Here is an 18,949-nt window from a genome sequence, read left to right on the forward strand (position 1 = left end):
ATACTTGGCCGAGTTATCATTTTGGACTTTTGGCATTTATGAAGAAAATGTAAACAATTGATGTGGTTTGAGAATGAATGGTCAAAGGGGAAAAACTCGCGTTACACGTTTGTGATGATTACTAGTCTCCCTTGTTCCATAAATGCACCACATTCAGTCCTTAAAATCGACTCTCTATCACATTTCAAAAACAATATACCTTACAAGTAAAATGGTTTCCTGCGGGGAATTATATAAAGATATTTCATTTAACTATTTTCAACATTGTTTTGGGAGAGGGGAATAAATAAACGTTTGTATCAGGAATATAGTTGACAATAATCGATCAAAATAGAAGAAGGTCTTTGGAAACTGGTGACCGTTGATGACAGGAGAAGGTCGAACATTAAACAATTATTTCTTTTTAAGAAAATGATTAAATAAGCCTACCATTTTATGAATAATTCTAAGCAAAAAAATAAAATAAAGTAAACACACAAGTTTACGCAGAAAATATCTCTATTTATTATGGCAGATGCCACTACGAATATTTTAATTTTGTAGATTTTCAGTATAAACAATTTATTGTTTGTAAAATTTGAGATACAATGATAATTTTCGAATACATCATTCAAGTTTTTCCGACTTAAACGGTAAAATAATTATAGAAAATTAGAAATATCATGTAATAGTTTTTTGTTCTTAATTAGGTGTAATTCTGACTAATTCCCTAGAGGTTATTCCGTAACGTACCGACAAACGGTATTTAGCCAGGTTTTCGAAAAGGTCAATTAACCAATCGTGTACGGTTTACAGATCACATGCTCCTCCATGTACCGAAAACAGGTCACGTGCTCGTCCATGCCTCAAAAGTTTCCAGACCGCAGGGAATGATTTATGAGTTTTTAAGAAATTGTTTTACCAGAAAACAGATATCGATATATTAGCTCATATATCTTTTTTGAATGGCGGAAAAGATCTAGGGCGTTCCTCTTTATAGCGAGGGGGCTGGGACGTGCGCTCGAGTAACATCACCTTAACAATGGGTCTTTAGAACTCATACAATTAGAGTTTTTCTTTAACATTGAGCAATAACGCAAGACAAATTTTAAAGGTTTCCCATGTGCGCTGTGACTTAAAATGATCGTAAGTCCCAGATGTACTGTTCTAAATTTACTATAGGTTAAACAGATTTTCAGTTCGGTGAATACACTCTATGCTTATGGACCGTTCCTCGAACCATCCACAATGCCAAGGAAACATTGGGTCGTAATGAAATATGAACTCACATGGCCAACAATACTCACTAATTATATGTATCAGCACGGACTTAAATTGTAATTAAAGTCTGTGATATCAGCATCACAGGATGTATTGGCAATTCAGCAAAACGTTTGTTTGTTTCTTGTTGTTTTTATAATTATAAATTATTTATATGATTTTAATGTGATCATGACCGCAGTGTATTCTTATGTTATTCTTATAAATTGAAAACCCCATATAAGCGTTTATCGATTTCCCCGTTAGCGCCTCTATGTACGACATGATTTCTGATTGGTTGACAGTCTGAAGTGTACATTGGCGGGTATGACAGGTAATCTTTTGAAGTTGACCGACGTGGTGTAGTAAATTGCTAAAGTTGGTGTGAACAAAATAAGCTATATGATGGATTTTATTATGTAAACAAATTGGATTTATTTCATTTGCTTTCAAATATGTCCTACAAGAGGAAAAAACAACACATAAAATTTCCAAGTAAAATCGTCGGATGGTTAAACATTTGGGGTAAGTACGTTAATTACTACTGTACAGCAGCACGGGTTTTTGGAAGACACGTGCCGATGTTGGTCCGATCAAGACGCCGCGCGTGGTTTTTCAAACTTTGAAGATCATTAAGAAAATGTTGTAATGGTTTTGAATAACATTAGCATGAACATATCAAGTTAGATTATAAATAATATATTTAATATTTGTAATATGTTAGTCATAATTATATACTGCTTAAAGATTTTTGGGAATAATGGAAATTTTGACTTGGAATTGTAAACCTGTGGTTAAAGCATTGCCTTTAGATGGTTATCTAGATGGTTCAACACCACCTTTTGTCACATGCCCTGGCACTGTGATTTTGACATTCAAACCTGAATATTTTAAAAATTATAACACATTACAATTGCATTAAATAGAAAGAGTATGTGGGCATATTAAAAGTAAAAGCTCCACTCTTAATTTATAACGTTAACGTGACTTAAAAAAGGAAAAATAAATATAAAAGAAATAAAGAGAAAAAGAATTAAATATTAGAAAAAATTATATTAGGAAAGATGTTTTGTCCAAAATGAACTAATTAAAAATTGCGGTGTTAAGCATTTAAAATTTGATTCAGTTGTCATATCATTTGTTGGGTCATAACTATTATTGTTAAAATGATTCAAAACATTTTTTTATAGTTTTTCACTCTATCAGCATTTACTTGTATAATTTGTTTGATTTATTAAACTATTTGATATTTTAGCTGTTAAAGGAACCTTTAAGAAATATCCACACAATCAGGTTTATCTGGGAGGTTCATGAACAAATTTTGACTAATTGGATTATAATTGAAACTGCTTGATAAAAGTTGTTTTTATTTTACCTGTAAACATTTTATTCTATCATGCAATTTTGTTATCACTAGCTATACAAACTGTTACATTCATAACGTAAGGTATCTAATTGGATTTGATATTTAGCCTGCCCATGAAAATCAATTTTATGTGTGACATATGGCCAGATTTTCATATCTGTTTTAGCAACCAATAAATTTTTGTAGTAAGGAAATTTGTCTGCTCTTGAAATTAATCCATGTGCATATAATATGCATATTTATGTAGTTCTGTATCATACTGTACATGTCTGAATTTGTTAATATCCAACATGAATCTTTGTTTCATTATATTGTAAAACTTTAAATATTGTGAGTGCTTCAAACCACTGGCCTGTCTGCTATAAAAATAAAATCTGTTCTGTTCTGTTCTGTTATAGGTCCGACTCATCATAAAGGCAAACTAAACTTTAATTGATAATGATTAATATTTTTCCTTCTTATTTTTTCAAACAAATTATTGACCATTACCAATGCTTTTTTTCTTTCAAAATTAATGTGCACACATATGAATTATATTAATTTGCACACAAAATATTTACAAGTAGAATTTCATATTTTGTAATCTTTGTTCTTCTACATAAAGTGTAATGTTCGTTCTAGAAGCTATAGTCCAGCTAGCTTTCTGAAGGTCAGTAAGTTTTACTCGGGTACATTAGTTCATGCCTTAAATAATACGGAAAGGGGCACCTAAGGTCTTCCTCCACCAGTAAAGCCAGAAAAGTCGCTGTTCGACCTTACAATGAAACTTAAAATCCAACAAAATCGGCCATAAAATCATACAGCTTGTTTTAATAATCATATAAAGTTACATCATATAAAAAGAAAGTAGGTTTTCTTGTAATTTTTTATTGTCATGTTTTTTGTCCGCATACCTCTAAATTTTAAATTCAGGGTTCAAATTAAAACTTTGCTAAGATAGCCATGAAAAAAGGGAGGGATGTGATTTCTTTCTTCAGACAAAAAAAGAGAGAGATTTGCACAAGGCAGAGAGAAATGGTTATCAAAATTGTATCAATATTCTAAATTGTGAATAAATTTTGAATATCAATGATACAACAAATCACAATATTCTAGTGTAGCCCTACTTTGTTGCCTTATCATTCAATCTCAATATTTTTTAGTTTTGATAACCATTAACATTATTAAAGCAGAATACCTCCAGTTTCATGCAAATATTCATGAAAATTTTGAAAATATATTTAAAAGTAAACTACTGTGGAGTGACTAAAATATGTAATTTACACATTGCAAATGCCACTTTCAGTCCAACTAGATTGTAATACTAAAAAATAATAACAGGTCAAAATATTCAAATCAGTGGTTATATTGCATTGCTCACACAGAGGAAATATTTTGACAAATACTGCAATATCAGTTATTATTGCACGTAACATGTAAATTTTGACTTGAATCTTTAAATTTTAAATTTTTCTTAAACCTTTTTCTCAAGTTTGATTTTTGAAGAAAAAAAATATTTTGTCTGATCTGGAGGCATGCAGATTATACCTATAACCCTATAGTCAAAACTTCAAATGGGACTATTTTTAAAGTCCTCGTTTAACAGACATATTGATTTAAAAGAGAGGTGATTGTTTATTTTTTGTTACAGTTTGTTTTTGTTTCAATCTAAATGATAATAGATAAGAAGAACACACCTGACCACAGACCACTAACTTTCTTTTAAAAAAGATTTTCCAATTGACTGAAAACTTTAGTTTAATCTGCAAAGTTTTAAACAGATCATTATGGACTGGACTATTTTGTATTAAAATGATTCAGTTCTGACAGCTGAATGTTTACAAAAATTTTAGGGTGATTTGAATGATCAATTTATTATAAACATTGAGTAATAGTTAATGATGCCTGACACATACACACATTAAATAAACATCTATATGTTTTATCTTTATATATCTTAAAGCACAAACTTATAAATTAGTTATTGATATGTCACATTTTCAAAATATTATTTGTTTACAATATATATACATGTACATTATGTTAGTTTAAAAACAATGATAAAGCCTTTTATATTATTATTTTATATATGAGATGGCTTACTCTAAACCCCCACACCCAACACCCGCCTTTCCCCTTCCTCACCACACATAACAAAGTTGAAAAAGAGCAGTTTCATGGAATGAGTTTGGCCATTTGACAGTGCAGCTGCATGTCAGGTTTTCATACAAATTGATAGATATAATATGATAAACTATCTGAGAGCTACTGGCATGAACGATAACTTTCACTAGCATAACATTTTTCAGAGTTATTGCCCTTAGTAAATTCTACTTAATATATATTTTTTTCTTCTTCCTCTGACCACAGCTTGTAAACACCTTGCTGTCACCATGAAACTTGTTTGATAAATCATTAATAAATGAATTTGGGCTTTGGTCCAGGAATCAAACTGATTGCACTAAAAAACTGTATGATTTTTTTTGTCAGTTGTTTCTCATACTTGTAAACAAAATGCAGCTGAGCAAAGCTGAATTACTTTTAGACTTCTTTATCACTTTTGACACAGTGGCAATTGTGGAACAACTGGTAATTCTACTTTGCTTCTATTGTCAAAGAAGAATGTCATTGGGTATCTATTTAAACAAGTTCTGCTTTGATTTGCTTGTTTATTTATCTGGTTTTTACGCAGATTTGACATAATTTGCTGGTGGTATAATCTCAATGGTCATTCCACCTAACAAAGGCTTTCCTGGATAACTAACCAGTAATAGCCAGTAATACCTAGGATCAAACCAGCAACCCCAGGACATTACAAGTCAATTGCTGTCCCTATTGAGCGAAGTGGGAAAAGAACCATGGTTTATATAGACCATGGTACAGCTTTCATCATCTTAAGCCAGCCCACATATCTCCAGCGCAAGATGTGTAATCTCGACATTGTTGGTTTGATTCACAGGCTGGCCAAATTAAATTACTAATCAGTCTTTCGGATGAAACTTTAAATCGAAGTCCCGTATAAGAGTGCTTAAACACTTGGCATGCTAAAGAACCAGGAGAAACTTCTGGAATTGGAGCATCTTTCTGTATCTGTATCTTGCACTATCCTCCAAACTCTAAAATGACTAATACTGTTCTGGAGGACTCGCCCATATGGGCAACCAGTAGCGAGTATAAATAAATTCAAATACACACATATTTCATCTTCTCACTAAGTATCTTACAGCAATGAAAGACAAGTTACATAGCACTTTGAAAGAAAACATAATATAATAAAAAAAAAATATAAATAAAAAAAACAACATCAGAAACACCAAAAAAAAGCAACACAAGTAAAATGAAGTTGCCAATGTTTTGCCTAACCAATGCTAGACCACTTTAATATGTAAATACATACCAGTCAATTAATCACCATGTGTCGGACTATTTTCAGGGATTTCTTGAAGTACAGAATGTAATATAGGTCTTATATTTGGCAATTAATAATTGTGTATTGATCTTGTCTGGGCCTCAATGTAGATTTTCTAAGCCAGTGTAAGCAAAGCTTTTAAACAGCATTATTCCTGAAGATAACAATATAAAAGATATAGGATGGTTTATTCTAAAGACATAAATACATGACACTATATGTTTGAATTGTATCAGAGTTTGGGGACCTTTCAGTTGAAAATGTGTCAAGATTTAAATCGTATACTGTGATATACTTGACATATGGCCTTTACAGTGTTGGTGCCAACTCCCTGCAGCGGTTACTTCTCCTGATCAGTACAGAAACTAGCAAATCTTAACGTAACCACTGTGAGGAGTTTGTTTTGGTGCAATGTAGAACACAACAAAAAATAAAAATAATTTATAAACCCTGTTTCAATTCCATAATCAGTACGGTTAAAAACAAAATGATTTTTGCCTTTATTAAATAAGTTTGTTAATTGCTCAGTCAAACTTTAAGAATATTTTTTAATTTAATTGTTATTTTATAAGAAACATAATCTTGTAGCAATATCTTGATAATGTAACTATTTTTATTGAGTGTGATTGCATGAGAGTTATAGAATATAATTGCTGGGTTTTTGCAAGCAAATTGATAGTTACACATAGATCTCAAATGAGCAGGTTTTTTCAAGACTTTTTATTTCTTTTAGTTCCAGTTGGTTTTACCAGGTGGATTAGGAGATGACAATTGCACTAATAAAATTTTTTTTTTGTGTACAACTTTTTTGTCATTATTGAAAAATCTATAAGGTTCACATTTTTTTATACAAACTGTTGCCAGGAATACATAGGGATACACACCTGTGGCTTTGAAGATATTTTGCCATAGGCAAAGAACTGATGTTATATGAAAAAGGTAAATGAAAAATGTGAAGATGACAAAATAGATGATTAGGATACTTTGACCAGAGGGTAACACTTGAAGGTGCTCCAGTTTGATTGACAGGGGAGTAATTGGTATGGATAAATAGTATAAATTATGAGGTTTTTGTGACCAGGGTTGATCTTAGGTGGTGATGTTGGTGGTTTTCACTCTGGATCACAGCAATTAGCTGCATTAAATATGCCAGAGCACAGTTTAGTTCCTGGGCAGTCTGTCAAGCAGTTTACCAGTACTAGTTGCCTTCACTTTAGCAAGGAACTGATAACTTCTCTACATGCCAGAGCACAAATACAGTGCAAATGACCATAAAGAAAGGATTTTATGATCAAACACAACAAAAGTAACCTTTCCTGTCTGGGAATCAAACCTCGGTCGTCTGAATCACTCTTCAATGCTCTACCTATTGAGCCTACCCGATGGCTACAGTTGAACTTATTTTTTTTTACAGTTTTAAATATCAGGTCTTGGTGTATATTTTTTTATATGTACTATTTTTTTCTTATTTACTTAACAGGCTTAAATGATAGAATCTATTTGTGAATCTAATACGAACACAAAATTAAAATGAATAACTGAGTTTCTTTTATAACAATGTCCATAAATACATATAATTATATACACTGCTAATGACAAGAGTCTTCAAGAATTATTCAGGAGATTAACCAAAATCAATGACAGCTTTAAAAGTAAATATTAACTTCCCACTTAAATAAGACAAACAGTTTAAAAGCCTGCAGGATGTATTTTTGCTGATTTATTTTATACATCTTAATGCAGATATCCTGACTCTATATTCTAATAACCTAATTTGTTCATATATTGTTTTTCCTTGCTTTATTTGAAGAACTTGGCAGGTTTATTGTATATTTTAAAGATTTTCTGTTAAATCTGAATAATGCAACAGCTGTGTGGTAAGAATTCAGTTCTTATTAAAATTATGGTATAAAATTATCTCCCTTTTACAGATTGAAAAGTGCTCTCATCCTCTTGTAATTATGAGTAGAATTTATAAGAACTCGATGTAGGATGAGTAGAAAAATGTTGCCTGCGCATTGAATTTTGAACTTCCAAGAAGTTAATCAAGTAGGACGAGTGACTCTGAAAATATTTGTCCATGCCTGCCTTTGTAAAACTTATTTTAATATCAGAAGCTGTTTGCAGATTTTCAAAGTTATTCATAGCTCATACAGTAGGCATTTTAGAAATTACCTAGATTATAATTATGGTTAAAGGAAATTCTGAACATTAATTATTATAGACAGGACATCATGTTAAAAAAAAACAACAACATTAAATGGGATAAAGACACTTTTTGAATGATAAATCTATTAAGTTTACTTATATAGTGGAGAGATAAGAAATTCACCTTTTTTTTCTTTGGCCGTAAATGTACTATTTGAGAGGGTGGGGGCTCGGCTGGGATTTTGTATCCAGATTTTTATATATAAGGTATTGTTAAAACATGAAATTAGGGAAAGTTAAAGTCAAGATACAGTGTGACAGGCAATAAGATAAGGCTATGTATGTAGTGATTATAAGATCATTAGGGAGTTATAGATGAAATTTTCATGTGGTGACATTTCCCTTGCAGAAATTACTGGTAATTTACCAGGATTTTACTAGGATTTTACTGGGAAATCCCAGGAATATTTACAGGGATAATTCCTAGGAAATGCAAGGAAATCTGAGGAATTTCCAGTTACTGGCTGGCGGTAATTGGAACGACTGAAAACTACTGGTAATAACTAGAAAAAAAATGTGAATCCAGGAATGCCTTAGATTGACTTGTACTGGATATCCTAATTACTGAGAATGACCTGCCCACGGTATTTGGAACATTTTTCTAGTCCATCCCAGGCATTTCAAGGCATTTCAAAGACCTATGATAATACCAGTAACTCCTGGTATTTTTATAATCTTAGGAATGACTGGAATAGCCTAGGATTGCATTGTACTGGAAATTCCTAGCAACTGCCCGTATGACTGGACCACAGCTGAATTACTGTTACTAGGGCCACCAAAGGATCATTATGATTAAAATCAAATAATCAGTTTTGTAGAAGATATCATTACAAGAAACTGCTGACAATACAAGATGCCATTGGACACAGGGCAATCACATTACTTCACATAAGCACATTGTACTGATGTGAACTAAAATGTGCACTTTTAAATCCAGTTAAATGACAAGCAGTTCAACATCAGTCATAAGCAAACTATTAAATTTAATAAAAAGCATGATTGCATATGAAACAAAGTATTTTCCTTACAGTTTAATTGTTTTTGTATTGTTTAGACACACTTCTTTAGATATATCATTGTAGTTACTGGAATGCAATGAGCTTTGGCAATAACACTTGACTTAAGATTCCTTTCTTAAAATAGTGTAACATGTGACACCTCTTTGAATTTAGCACTAAAAGTTAAAACATTATAATACTTGACTAGGTCACTCCTAGATTTTAATTTGCTTTTCATCATTTTCTTAACTGATTGAATGAGGGACATCACTTAAACAGTCTAAGAAATGTCACTGAAACAGTACAAAACATGACGCAAGAAACCTCCAGTATTACATGCAACTCCTACATTTTCTATTGCTGTCTTCTGAAATGAGTAAATCCTTGCTGTAAGATCCAATTTTTGCCGGTTTAATAATTTTCTTGTCATCAAATCTTTCATACAGAGAATCTCAGTAATCCAGTGAATTGATGATCTCTGGTAAGTAATCAAATGAAATGTTGATCTTTGGTAATCCAACGACTTCTTTGCATTTTCACAGATATATACACACAACAGATAGGAAGCTCTAAAAATAGATAATAGTCAGATTCAGACCCACAATCCTTTGCAGGCTTCGGTGATAATTGGGTTTTCCCGATAGTCTCCAATTTTCGCACTCTCGTTAAACTTGGACGATATCCATGAATTATTGTTTACATACCCCTACATAGATTTTCATCAGAGAAATATTTGTATAGAAAAGTGTGTATAGTACCTTTTACAATAAATAACTATTGCTTCTTATTTAAGCAAAAAAATGTTTCATCTTCCTCGGGGAATTCAATATGACGGTGTTTTGGCTATTTTTACCCAGGATGCATCAAATCTCTGAAAATCCCCAACATATGATCACTTATAAGAACACAATTCTGCCACAATTCTGAACACAATACTGAATTTAACTGTGTGACATCACAGTGTCTTCTCCATGTTTATATAGCTCCATGGCATTTTGTACAACTTGCCCTCTTTCAATTAACTGAAGAATTTATGACAGTTTCTATATCAAAAGTTTTTGACCCGTTTTATAGATTAAGCTCTCACTCTCCTCAGCTTTGAACATCATCCACGAGTAAGTTGAACTCCTCCCTTTGTGGCCTTGTGGTACCAATTCTTATCTGAAATCAAACAAATACATTTCTCTAAATATGGAAATATACCAAGATATTTGAATACGAAATAAATACAAATCACTTGGCAGGACGTGAAGTGAATGCACACTTGGTTCAAGCGAGTAAAATCATTGCAAACTTGACAAAATGGTTTCTGTGTCTTAAATATTTACAAAACTCTCACATATATTTTCAGGTAAGTGGGTTTGTATGTTATTTGATTTTCTTTTTAAATGGCCATTCATGAAGGAAGTGTTTATGACACACTCTGTTCTGGGCCTCAGATTTGTAGCTTTTGGTTATACAAAGCTATTGAAGTTATAAACTGGTCATGTACATATTTTGAAATTTGATAAGTGAAAATCCAGGGCGGTTTTTATGCTCATTTATTCACATATGTAAGTTTTGAAGTTCACCAAAAAAGGCAAACTTATGAAAATATACTGTGTATTTTTTTATTATTATTTATTATCATTGTTATTCCTGTAATTTAGTGATGTTGATCATTATTTCTGTAAAGTTGGTTGATTCTAACTCAAGCACTCAAGGAACAAATAACACAACATAATGAAACGGTTTTTACAAAGTCAAGGGAAATAACTCTACAAATACGGGATAAATCCACAAGCGGAACCCAAGGTACACAACTAGTCATATGCTGACCGACCTTCCCGTAAGGCTTAATGACTAGGTCAAATCCTTTTTGATTTACATGCGACAAGTTGAAAATTGCAAAAAATTTCTAAGTCAAGGTCAATAACTCTAAAAGATAATAAATCCACACGAAAATATCCAGTGCACAACTTCACATGCTGATCAACATTTCTGCAAAGTTTCATGACTCTATGTCAAACCCATTTTGAGTTACATGCGACACAAGTTGAAAATTGCAAAATTTTACTAAGTCAAGGGCAATAACTCTAAAAATACTATATAAATCCAGACAAAAATACCCAGGTGCACAACTACACATGCTGATCAACATTCCTGTAAAGTTTCATGACTCTAGGTCAAATACTTTTTGAGTTACATCCGACACAAAAGAGAACAGACGGACAAGGGTAAATCTAAATGTTCGCCACTAAAGTGGGGCCACAAAAATATCTTGTTCAAGCGTGTTCAACCACTACACGTCCTGCCCCCTAATACAATAACAGATTACAGTCATCGAATTAAGCACTGGCCCGGTGGCCCATGACCAGTGTAAATTTTAAGAGAATTAAGTTAAATATATAGTAGAATAAATTCAAAACTGGAATTCGGACAAGTATATTCAAAAATCTTAAATTCAATGACTGAGATTAAGGCAATGTATTCAGGTTAGTGCTTAAAGTATGACAGTCACTGTTTGTGCTATTTTTGTTCTTTGCAAATCATCATGTGGGATTTATTTTAATGGACCAGTATTCAGATTCTCTAGTATAGGCTTAGGCAGTGTCAAAGACAAACCATTTTAGCTAGGCTGTCACCTGGGACTGGACCACTGACCGATAAATTTTGGTGGCCTTGACAACTTTTTAGTGGTCCAATAATTCCTATACATGCACAGAAATCTAGAGATTAAATCACACTCAAACACACACATACAAATCAAAAACAAACAGAAAACATGATTTCTGTTTCAAATAAATTTTTGGAGGTATCTTATTGTGATTTAAAAATACAGTCAGTAATGTGTTATTTTAAAATACAGACATGATGTAGGCTTATTGAACATTATCTTTTCTTGTTGATCTTGTTTATCATATTCTAATATATAACTAGATCTACATAAATTAATGGTGATATAAAAATATTGTTTCTTTATGAAAAACTTTTTTTTTCTAATACAAGTGCAAAATTGCTAAGGTAGTGAACTGTCTGCATACTAGGGTATTAAACTGTCTGGAAGTAAAAAAACTTGCTAACATGCATTTTTCAAAACAATATTTTAAACTTTTAGAGGGCATAAGCAAATAATTTCCTGCAGGGAAGCACAACCATCTTCAACGATGCTTTGTTTTTTTATTCATTATTATTATATCTTTCCTGTTCAACAAAGAAATAAATAAAAACAGGTCGCGAAAATATGTGACAAATGTCCGTTTACGCATTTTTTCCAGTAAGGTTTAAGTATCTTAACTGTAACTAGGAATAAGCTGGAAATACAATTATTATTTCTATTGTTACAGTCGGCAAATTGTTACAAAATAATGCTTTTAGAAGTGAAGAAAGGTCATTAAAATAATCTCTAGACTCTTCATTTTTTCTAGGGGTCATAAACACGCCGGCTCTGTTTGGGAAAAAATCAGTGCATTTATGATAATACTCACAGTGAATTTCACCGATTGCAGCTTTGAAGGTCTTCTTCTGATAATTTGCTTGAGCTATTTCACCTTCCTCGTTGTATGTCTTTATTGGGGAGACGATATCAGTTCACTGTTGATAAGAGACGAAGTGTCTGCCGTCTTTGAATATTGCGCGCACAATAAACCTGTGTTCTACGTAATAAACATGTGTACTACGTCAGTAACATGTGCTTGATTCGCAAAATTTCGTGTACTTCTGTTGTTTTTGCCGTCAATACAATGACTGAATAATTTCAATTATATCGTTGAATTTTATTTCAAAAATCTATTATTTTAAGCCCAACAAGCGCTTGAATTTCATACAATGCTACAGTAGTTTCCAAAACAATTGTGTTGCTACGTCATCAGTATACTTATCCAATACGTCATGAAATTATGCTCGTCTTGGTTAGCGTAAATATACGGATATTGCTCGAGTATAATCGTAAAGGTTCGCTGGTTAAGTACAGTAAAGACTAAGTTATCATCGTTAATATCCGTCAGCCTACTTTAATTCAGGACTCTCGATTGACGCGGGGATTCGGGTTTTGACTCGTGAAAATTTGGAAATGCACAAATATGACACGTGAAAAAATCTGCACAAGAGTCAAATTGCCACTTTGGATTTTCAACTATGCAATAATTATCACCTTAAATCACCCCTAATTAGATCTACATATGTTCAAATCACACTCCATAAAAATGTCAACAGGCAGTATAATGTATAAAGTGGTTTATACACACAGCCTGTGCACTGAAGCATGACATCAGTGGATGCAATTTGACAGCGCTAAAAATAGCTCTACACAACTGATAAAAATTACATACTTCAGATGTCAATTATTGATTTTTTTAAGGTTTATAATAATACGTCTTTGATTTACTTGGAGTGCCTGTACATTTGTTATTTCTTTTTGGATTATATACTCCTATTATCTATTAATTAAATGGCCAATGATAAAATTGTCAGAAATGCAGGTTGACCATTAAGGTCAATTGATTATTAAATTTCAATTAGAATCTAAATAATAATAGTAATCCTAGAAAAATATTATTAAATAGATCTAGATCAGTAGGCCCTATGTTGTTTTATTTAAAAAAAAACATTTTTATTTTCAATTTTATTGTCTTCCTTCTTTATCTACTTGTTTACTTTCAACAAAGAGAATTCCTAGTCTTTAGGAATTTATGTAAGATTCAAGGAATTTAGCACAGATGTTAAGGATTTTGTTCTACAAGATAAATTCTAAGTAATTCCTAAAGACTAGGAATTTTGCAAAATCTTAAGTCTTAGAAATCTCAGAAAATAAATTACAATTCCTAGTATAACTTAGAAATTGATGAGTTGTTTAAAAATTATCAGAAATGCCTAGTTCTCAGTAACTGGTATTTCCTAGGCCACACTAGAATAGCCAAGACTGGTTTTAACATTCTGGAATTTTCTAGGATCATAACTGGGAAATACTGGGACTTTTTAAATACCAGTATATATTTCTGCAAGGGTAATAGGTTTCACATCCTGACATTTTTAACAATCTGTATTTGTAAGCTTGCCAAAATATGTCACTGGACTTAGGGGAATGGATATTTAAATAAAATTGTTGACTGTATGATTAAAGAAACTTTCTAAATTTGAGGAAATGCTATTTTTGTACCCATTAGACACATTTAGCTATATATATCTTGAAACTGTCAATAATTGTTGTGGCATGGCCGAGTGGTTAAAGCAGCATGGCTGTATGGGTTTAAACCCTGTCAGGGGCAAGGTCTCAGCAAGAAACTTTACACTCATTGCTTAGTATTTATTGGTTTCAAAAAATGGATTAGAGAGTGTTTCAATAAGCCTTATAATAGCACAACACAATTGAACTAATTTAAATTTGTTTATACTAATTTACAACACAAAATTAACTATTCCTTCAAATGGCAGTGTCAGGCTGTGTCCGGGCAGGTTTCATCACACATCAAAAAGAACAAAATTAACAGTATAACCCTTTTGACTTAAGTAAAGATTTTATCATGAGTGTTGCTAATTGATGTAATAATAGTTTGTTTACTTGATCATAAGGAAAGGAGGTGAAGATTTGACAGGTACACATGTCTCTAACCAGCTAGTTCTCATAACTTGTCCAGATTTTATGATCAGTTGACCATTAATTATCAGTACATGTCAACAGTTTCCAAATTACTTTGACGCTTCTTTGTTGACTGACTGGACAAATCTTCTTTTTTTTCACCCTAACATGAATTAAGAAAGTTGATGGCTTGTTAATAGTGGTATTTATGGATGGTTTAAACTTCTATCCAATTTGTCTCATCTGTACGCCCCCTCATACAAATCAGAAAGCCTCATGTTGCTATTATTATATTATTATTTTATATAAGAATCATTCAATTATCATGAACACTCTACAAGTAACTTGTAAGATTATATAACAAACCAAAAAAGCTCTATTGTGAACTTTTGACATTTTACCTGTGATCTTGACCACCTTTTTTTTGGGGAGTGGGGGGGGGGGGGGAGGGGTGTGTGGGGGGGATGTTGTATATAGTAGAACAGGAACCAGATTTCTATATTTCACTGATTTTCAAAGAGTGTGATATGACTTTTATCTCACTGATATGCCAATATGTCATTGAAAAAAGCATCAGATAAATAGCTTTATTTTCCAATAGTATTGGTTATTTTAAAATAGAATTGTTTTTGTTTTGTTAAAAAAATATGTATATATAACTTTCAAACAGTTTACTGAATACAGTTGACTGTTATAAAATACATACTGTAAATGTAAATTCAAATTAAGTTATTTATCCTAAGCTAAACATTTTGCAAATCTCGCCATCCAGAGAGGAAGTTTTCTTAAGGATTTAATTTATTTTTGAAGTATTTGTCACCTTTTTGTGTAACTAGGATATGGAAAGTATTATTTCAAAAATCATGTTTAAATTACACCACAGTCAAGGAGAAGAGGATGTTTGCATGGTGTAGAAGTAATGTTTTTCATATTTAAGGGTAGATTGTTTGGCCAAAATAGTTTTTTTTTTTTTTTTTTTTTTTTTTTTTTTTGTTCTTTTTTGACTGAGGGTTTGCCTTTAAGGGTTAAAGTGTCAGAATTGCAGCCATTGTTTTCCTTGCATGATCGTTAGAGGCAACTTAATAAATTGTTTAAATAGTTAAGACGATACCATATATACTTGTAACCTCATTCCCTTTTTAATTGGGACAATGTCCAACTTGTGAACTTACAAACTTGCAATGGCTAACCATACACAGTAGTTATGCCCACTGCAGTGACATTTCATCACCACTATAATAATTATTTTCTATATTTACATGAGGAGATGGGGGACCCAGAGTCTGTTTTTCTTGGCCTTATATCATTTTAGTTTTTACTTCATAGTTTAAAGCATAGTTATAATAACGTTGATCTCTTGGCTGAAAATGTCCCCAGATATCCCAGATATACTTTTTCTTGAAGTTGATGACATGAGCATCCATTAAGATTTTTTTTTAAAGTCAAAATCGTTTGTTTTTTTTGTGTGTGAAAAAAAAACCAACTTGCCTTGTAAAGTTGTGTACATAATTTATTTATAGATATTTATATTTTACCTTTTAACCATTTAATGCTGCTTATGATTGTAACATTTATTTGATGAAGGTGAAAAATGTATTTGATAAATATACCAGTTATCTTTTTTGTGTGTACCTTTTATGTTTACAAAACAAACACTGTTTGTATACAGTTTATCTGAGAACCAACTGTTAATGTTTGCGAAAATTATTGACTCTAGTTCATGCCTTGTGTCAATATTTAAACAATGTTTTAGTTGTCACACATATGAAAATGCAGATTTCAGTATTTTAGTAAAAAGACTGATTTACAGTTAGCAGATCAAACGATAAGTTATCAAAGGCTTTCTTATTGGAAAAAAAGAATTATATAATTTTTTTCCCGAAAAAATGCCCACCCAGAAATGTTTAAGTATAATAAGTCTTAGATATCTTTTTTTGGGCATGACTTTGTAGAAATATTTTGGGAGATGATTTCTTAACCTTTTCCCTTATATAAGCGTGTTTCGACGGCTTTTTGCCCCCCCCCCCCCTGTTTGAGGCCTCAAACAGTGAAAAAATGTCCTATTTAGATCCCAAACACTGTTTTTCGTTTGAGAAATGTTGTTAAAATAAGTGACCTTTTTTTCGGCGCCTTCCCCCATCCAAATAATACATCAGGGGGTTGCCAGAAGGGGGTTGTGCCCCCTTCTGTTTGGGGGGTTTGAAGGGGGGCGGAGTCCCCCTCATCGCCAAGAAAATTTTGGACTTGTGAGAGGCTTAAAATGACCCCAGGTTGATCATAAAGTAACGTGAAACCAACGCTGAAAAGCCTTTGACTCTATCTCAATCCATTGAGAAGTTGCAGCACTTTGAAATAAATTTTGATGGAAAAAATCGAGGCAAAATAGTGATTTTTGGCAATTTTGAGATGTCCCCTCGTTGCCATGGTAACAGGAAATTTAAGACTGAGGATGTCGTTACAAAGGCAATGGTCCACTCAACATTTGTGCCAAGTTTGATTAGTATTGAAGCATTTTTCATAGTTTCATAGCAGTTTGAACTTGTAAGAGGAGGCTTTTCAGTGAAAATGGCCATTTTTCACAATATGCTCATGGGGGAAAGGGTTAACTAAAAAAAATATAAATGTTACAAAACAACAATTTTTCACCAAAATTAGGTAAAAGACCACATGTTAACATGGAAAAACTAGATTTTGGGTGATTCTAAGGTTTTTCATCATTTTTTGTTAACCTTTTCCCTTATATAAGCGTGTTTCGACGGCTTTTTGCCCCCCCCCCCTGTTTGAGGCCTCAAACAGTGAAAAAATGTCCTATTTAGATCCCAAACACTGTTTTTCGTTTGAGAAATGTTGTTAAAAAAAGTGACCTTTTTTTCGGCGCCGTCCCCCATCCAAATAATACATCAGGGGGTTGCCAGAAGGGGGATGTGCCCCCTTCTGTTTGGGGGGTTTGAAGGGGGCGGAGTCCCCTCATCGCCAAGAAAATTTTGGACTTGTGAGAGGCTTAAAATGACCCCAGGTTGATCATAAAGTAACGTGAAACCAACGCTGAAAAGCCTTTGACTCTATCTCAATCCATTGAGAAGTTGCAGCACTTTGAAATAAATTTTGATGGAAAAAATCGAGGCAAAATAGTGATTTTTGGCAATTTTGAGATGTCCCCTCGTTGCCATGGTAACAGGAAATTTAAGACTGAGGATGTCGTTACAAAGGCAATGGTCCACTCAACATTTGTGCCAAGTTTGATTAGTATTGAAGCATTTTTCATAGTTTCATAGCAGTTTGAACTTGTAAGAGGAGGCTTTTCAGTGAAAATGGCCATTTTTCACAATATGCTCATGGGGGAAAGGGTTAACTAAAAAAAATATAAATGTTACAAAACAACAATTTTTCACCAAAATAAGGTAAAAGACCACATGTTAACATGGAAAAACTAGATTTTGGGTGATTCCAAGGTTTTTCATCATTTTTTGTTAACCTTTTCCCTTATATAAGCGTGTTTCGACGGCTTTTTGCCCCCCCCCCCCCTGTTTGAGGCCTCAAACAGTGAAAAAATGTCCTATTTAGATCCCAAACACTGTTTTTCGTTTGAGAAATGTTGTTAAAATAAGTGACCTTTTTTTCGGCGCCTTCCCCCATCCAAATAATACATCAGGGGGTTGCCAGAAGGGGGTTGTGCCCCCTTCTGTTTGGGGGTTTGAAGGGGGGCGGAGTCCCCCTCATCGCCAAGAAAATTTTGGACTTGTGAGAGGCTTAAAATGACCCAGGTTGATCATAAAGTAACGTGAAACCAACGCTGAAAAGCCTTTGACTCTATCTCAATCCATTGAGAAGTTGCAGCACTTTGAAATAAATTTTGATGGAAAAAAATCGAGGCAAAATAGTGATTTTTGGCAATTTTGAGATGTCCCCTCGTTGCCATGGTAACAGGAAATTTAAGACTGAGGATGTCGTTACAAAGGCAATGGTCCACTCAACATTTGTGCCAAGTTTGATTAGTATTGAAGCATTTTTCATAGTTTCATAGCAGTTTGAACTTGTAAGAGGAGGCTTTTCAGTGAAAATGGCCATTTTTCACAATATGCTCATGGGGGAAAGGGTTAACTAAAAAAAATATAAATGTTACAAAACAACAATTTTTCACCAAAATTAGGTAAAAGACCACATGTTAACATGGAAAAACTAGATTTTGGGTG

The 18,949-nt window shown here is 32.8% G+C and overlaps 1 protein-coding gene across 6 annotated transcripts in view; it reads left to right on the forward strand.

Annotated features, from left to right (window-relative positions):
• Positions 1 to 1,615: 1,615 nt before the first annotated feature.
• Positions 1,616 to 18,949, forward strand: part of LOC132732097 (disabled homolog 2-interacting protein-like) — a 170,020-nt gene continuing 152,686 nt past the window's right edge. For 4 of the 6 annotated variants that reach the window (XM_060718442.1, XM_060718444.1, XM_060718445.1 and 1 more), the window contains exon 1: positions 1,617 to 1,764. In XM_060718442.1, coding sequence (XP_060574425.1) covers positions 1,695 to 1,764 — 70 coding nt within the window. In that variant the 5' untranslated portion in view covers positions 1,617 to 1,694. Of the gene's footprint in view, positions 1,765 to 18,949 lie in introns of all 6 variants that reach the window. The other 2 variants (XM_060718443.1, XM_060718447.1) reach the window with 1 other exon arrangement.

This window comes from Ruditapes philippinarum, unplaced genomic scaffold (assembly GCF_026571515.1).
Source record: "Ruditapes philippinarum isolate M1 unplaced genomic scaffold, ASM2657151v2 ctg1436_1_1_1_1, whole genome shotgun sequence".
Lineage (NCBI taxonomy): Eukaryota > Metazoa > Mollusca > Bivalvia > Venerida > Veneridae > Ruditapes > Ruditapes philippinarum.